At 41.9% G+C, this 5,086-nt stretch overlaps 1 protein-coding gene and 1 non-coding gene across 3 annotated transcripts in view; both read left to right on the top strand.

Moving 5' to 3' along the window:
• The window catches only part of Ints4 (integrator complex subunit 4), a 110,100-nt gene that overhangs the window by 18,709 nt on the left and 86,305 nt on the right, over positions 1-5,086 (top strand). For both annotated transcript variants that reach the window (XM_004632533.2, XM_004632534.2), the window contains exon 4: positions 2,250-2,356. In XM_004632533.2, coding sequence (XP_004632590.1) covers positions 2,250-2,356 — 107 coding nt within the window. The remainder of the gene's footprint in view (positions 1-2,249; positions 2,357-5,086) is intronic.
• Positions 4,067-4,170, top strand: LOC111817130. The gene has a single exon (XR_002821394.1). It is a non-coding gene; the product is annotated as a U6 spliceosomal RNA (small nuclear RNA).

Genomic DNA, 5,086 nt, shown 5'->3' with positions numbered 1-5,086 from the left:
TTAGACCACTGCGCCATCTCACCAGCCCTAACATGCTGTTTTATTGGAAGTCGTACTAAGAAATGATTCATGTAGTTTTCCAGGTTATAGTCTGTTATATATCAGATACCCCATTTTTTACATATTTGCTTCACATCTATTTTGATTTATTTACCATTTCTTGTGAGTGAATGATTTTTTTTTTTTTTTTAATAAAGTGAATTTGAGCCAGGCATGGTGGTACTTGCCTATATTCTTTCCCAATACTCTGAGAACTGAGACAGAAAGATCATGAATTCAAGCCAAGCCTGGGCAACTTAATGACCTAGCAAACTGTTCCTCAGAAAGCAGGTGAGTGTCTGTCAGTGTGGCTTAGTGCAGTTGACCTAGCTTCAGTTTAAAGATAACTTTTGTATTAGTAATATAAACGAAACACATATGTGGCATCAATAGATAGTATCTGTAGTATTCGAATCTATTTCTAATTAATAACATGAAAATGGTTAGCTGTACATGGTGGCACATGCTTGTCAGAGCTGCTTGGGAGCTCCATATAGGGAGACCACAGGTTAAAGCCCAGCCTAGTCTACTTAAGGCAATCTTTTTTTTTCTCTCTCTTTTTGAGATAAGGTTTTACTATGCAGTTCAGAATGGCCTTGAACTCACAGGGATCCTCCTGCCTCAGCCCCCGGAGTGCTGGGATTATAGGTGTGCAACAAGTTAGGGAGGTTTTAACTGAAAAAAAATAGAGGCTGGCTATATTGTGTCCCTAGTTTCAGTCATTAACACTGTACTCTCCTAACTAGAGGAATGCCATTGAAATTCTCTTGCATACGGCCAACACTATAAGAACAGTATCTGGAGCACAAGAGTGTTTAGACAAAGAAGATAACGTAATCTGGCCAAGAAAGTCAACATGTCATAGGGTTATTTGGATTTCGCTCTTTGTCCAGTTTTCAGACATTCATGAGGATCTAATGAGAATACAGAATTGAATAAGCCCAGTCATTAGTTTTTTTTTTTTTTTTTTTTTTTTTTTTTTCAGGCTAGACTGTTTTTTTTTTTTTTTTGAGATGGGGTCTTGCTATTTAGCCCCTTAAATGCTTGGTGATCCTCCTGTCTCAGCCTCCTGAGTGTGAAATCTCAGGCGTGTGCCACCACCACTGGCATAGTCATTTAAAAGATCTTTTCATCTTCTGATTTAGTCTGATGTGATGATAGGTATAATAAAGTGTTTTGTTTTTAAGACATAGGAAAAGGAAAAGAAAGGGGGGGGTTGCTGAGGAGATAGCTCAGTAGAATAAGTGCTTGCCTGGAAAGTGCAGGGCCCTGAGTTCAATTCCTGGTCACACACACACACACACACACACACACACACACAGACATAGGGTTTCACTATGCAGTACTGGCTGGCCTTGAGCTCATTATGTAGTCCAAGCTGGCCTGGCCTCGAACTCAACTGTAATCCTGCCTCTGCCTCTCAAGTGCTGGGATTACAGGATTATAATAAAGTGTTATGCCTGCTTTGGGGGTGCTGAGGAACAAGGAAGGTTAATTCTTCTGGGGTGTTAGGACAAGCTCTGTGTAAGAAATGACACTCAAAGGATGAGCAGGTGCTTCTTAGGGATGGAGGAGAGCATTGTAGGCAGAGACAGGCTAAGAAACAGTTAGGGGGTGAAATTGTGGGTATTTGGAAAAAGTGCTAGCTTGAACTTGGAAGTGATGAGCTAGAAAAGTGGGCAGGGCCAGCTACCCTGGAAGGCCTGGTGTGTATGTGTGTATGTCCTGCTAAGGAATTGGAACTTTATCTTCAAGGCAGTTAAAAGCTTTTGACTCACATAGCACTGAATATTTTTGGAGCACCTACTCTGCAATATTCCCAATCCTGTGGGAGACTAAATTTTTAGGCTTATTTCCTTTAGGAATTTGGCTTTTAGTTGAAGGGATGAAGCACGAGATGGTAGAACACAGCCAGCAGAAGTGTACATTCTTTTTTTTTTAAATATTTATTTATTTATTTAGTGTGTGTGTGTGTGTGTGTGTGTGTGGCCAGCTCAGCCCACCAGGGGGCAGGGCTGGCTGGCATGTGGTGCTGGGGATTGAACTGCGGTCCCTGTGCTTTGCTTAGCTTAGCTTGTTCTAAGTAGGTGCTTTAGACCACTGAGCCATCTCACCAGCCCAGAAGTGTACATTCTTTACCAAAGTAAATTAGTTTTTATGGTGCTCTTTTTTTTAAATTCTGTAACTCCATTTTCCATCTTCTTTTCTAGAGTCTCACCAAGTCCTCGCTCAATTGCTGGACACATTGCTTGCGATTGGCACTAAACTAGCAGAGAACCAAGCCATCCAGACACGATTAGTTGACGTAGCCTGCAAGGTAAGACTATGATGAGCATTAATTGGCTTTTTGGCATTGTTTGCATCATTGCCTCTTTCTAGGATAACCTTATGCTTTTGGAGTGCTAGTGTGGTGGTCATGAATTTCTTAAGGTGCTCTTTGTCATAGAAAGACCTGATTTTCCTGACAGGTTTTTTTTTTTTTTTTAATGATTTCCCATCAGTTTTGAAAGATGGTTTTTGCAGGATGTGTCAGTCTGGTTTGGAAGTTGTGTTCTGTTAGGGTTCTATTAGGGTTCTCCCAGCTCTACTGTCACTTAAGGTTTGCATTGAGAAGTCTGCTGTAACTAATGGATTCACCTGTATGACTGATTTATTGCTTTTCCCTAATAGATTTCTAGATTCTGTACTTGTATTAGACTTCTGGGATTTTGAGATTTTTTTTTTAATGTACTTAGTACAGGATCTACAGGGTCTCACTACACAGATTGGACTTATAGTGAGTCTGTTTTTCAGCCTCCCAAGCGCTGGGATTGCCACAATGCTTTGCTACACAGTTTGGATTTGTAGGGATCCTCCTGTCTCAGCCTCCCTCGTGCTGGGGTCACGTGTGCCACTACATCTGGTTTGGAGGCAGTACGGCATGTGGAACCAGGGATCAAACTCAAACTTGGATCCTTGCACGTGTCAGGCTGCGGAGCTATCTCCCTGGCCTGATATCTGATTAATACTGATGGATATAACTTACCTAAACAAAGGCTCTTTGGGAGTCTTTATTGGTTTTTAAGAGTATAAATAAATCTTGAGACCAAAATTTTAAGAACTCTTGGGCTGCCAAGCCTGGTGGCACATACCTGTAATCTCGCTTGGGAGGGTGAGGAAGGAGGTTTGCCATGAGTTAGGGGCCCACCTGGGCTACATAGTGAGTTCAAGGCCAGGCTGGCCTGCATAGTGAGATTCTGTCTCAAAAAAATTTGTTTATTTGATACAGGGTCTTGCTACACAGTTCAGACTGGTAGTGTTCTTCCTGTCTCAGCCTCTCCAGGGATTACAGGTATGTGCCATCATGCCCAGTTTTGGGGCTGACACGGCATGCAGTACCAGGGATCAAACTCTGATCCTTGTTCTTACCAGGCAGGTGCTTAGACCGCTGAGCTATCTCCCCAGCCCTATGACAGTTCATATGTATTTATTTATTTTTGTCTTTTTTGAGACAGGGTCTCCTCTACAGCTCAGGCTGGCCTTGTGCTCACTTTGTAGCCCAGGCTGGTCTTGAGCTCACAGTGATCCTCCTGTATCAGCCTCCCAAGTGCTGGGATTATAGGTGTAACAGTTTATTCTTGTGTTGTTGAGAGCTGATTGGAGATGAGGCCATTTAGCTGTGGAGACCAGCTGGAGTCTTACTTCACGTGAGAGATTGTAGTAGCTTGGATGAAAGTGATGGAAAGATGTACTGTAGATAGATTGGGGAAGTACTTAGGAAGTAAAATTGAGAGTGCTTAACTTAATGATCAGTTGAATGTGGGTGAGGATAAAGGAATTGTGGAGGATGCCAAGTGTCTGGCTCAGTGCCAGGTTAGATGTTGGTGTCTTTCACTGGGAAGGAGGGTGTGGTGGTGCACACTTGCAATCTCAATATGAGGAGGCTGAAGGAGTAGGATCACTGAGTTTGAGTGAGCTACAGAGTAAGACCCTGTCTCAGACACCTCCCCCTGGGGGGGCGGAAAATGTTAAAAGCATTGGGCTGAGTGCTTGTTTTGCCAGTGCATGTACAAAAGTGGAATGACACAGAGAAGGTTAGCGTGGCGCCTGTGCAAGGATGGCCTGCACATTCATGAAGCATTCGTGTTTTTATATTGTGAAAGAGAAGAACTGCTCAAAAGGAAAGAACAGCTGGGATGGCCGAAAGGAGAAAAGAAGGGAAACACACACACACACACACACACACACACACACACACGATAGCTAAGATAATAAGGGTCTACAGGGTGTTCAGGGCTTCACTACTAGATGGGACTTGTAGTGATTTTCCTGTTTACAGCCTCCCAAGTGCTGCGATTACAGGCAAGCGCCACCACGCCCAGTCTTGATCATTGTCTCTGCGCCCTGGGAGTGGGGGCGGGGCCAGCACGCCAAGCCCAGGCCGGCCCTGCACCTGTTTGCAGGTGCTTTAATTGGATGAGCTGTTTGGCGGGCCCCAGATAGCTAAGATAATTGTACTGCTGATTTCCACTACTTCATTGGAAGGAACAGGTACTGCTTCTATTGCTTCATGAGTTTTGCATGCCTTTATCTGGTAATGAGAGCAACTACTTGAAGATAACAGTATGCAATATAATAACCATTGTTAATTTCTTGTTTTGAAATTCTGTATTTTTCTCTAAAATAAAAAAATGTACAATTAATCAGATTAATAAAAATAAGTGAAAAAAAGCATTTGGTTGCGTGTGGGTCAAATCCAAACTTCTTAGTATTTTCAAACTTACAAAAAAAGCTTTAAAATCTTACTGACTTACTAATAGTGTATTCTTACATTTAATATTTATCTGTTGCATACTGTTTTTCTTTTTCTTTTTTTTTTTATCTTCAATATTTGAGATTTTATTGGTTGTGTTGAGGATCAGTACACATGATTCACTTTGTACACAATTCTTAACACACATACCCAAAAAAAAGCCATATATTGTTTTTCAGTTGTTCCAGTGACTTTCCAGCTTCAAATTTAGAGGCAAATTTTCTGTAAGAGGATTAAGTACCAGTATCTTCAAAT

Source organism: Octodon degus, unplaced genomic scaffold, assembly GCF_000260255.1.
Source record: "Octodon degus isolate 3935 unplaced genomic scaffold, OctDeg1.0 scaffold00049, whole genome shotgun sequence".
Classification (NCBI taxonomy): domain Eukaryota; kingdom Metazoa; phylum Chordata; class Mammalia; order Rodentia; family Octodontidae; genus Octodon; species Octodon degus.
The sequence above is the reverse complement of the archived record's forward strand: the minus strand, read 5'-3'. Positions and strand labels throughout refer to the sequence as shown.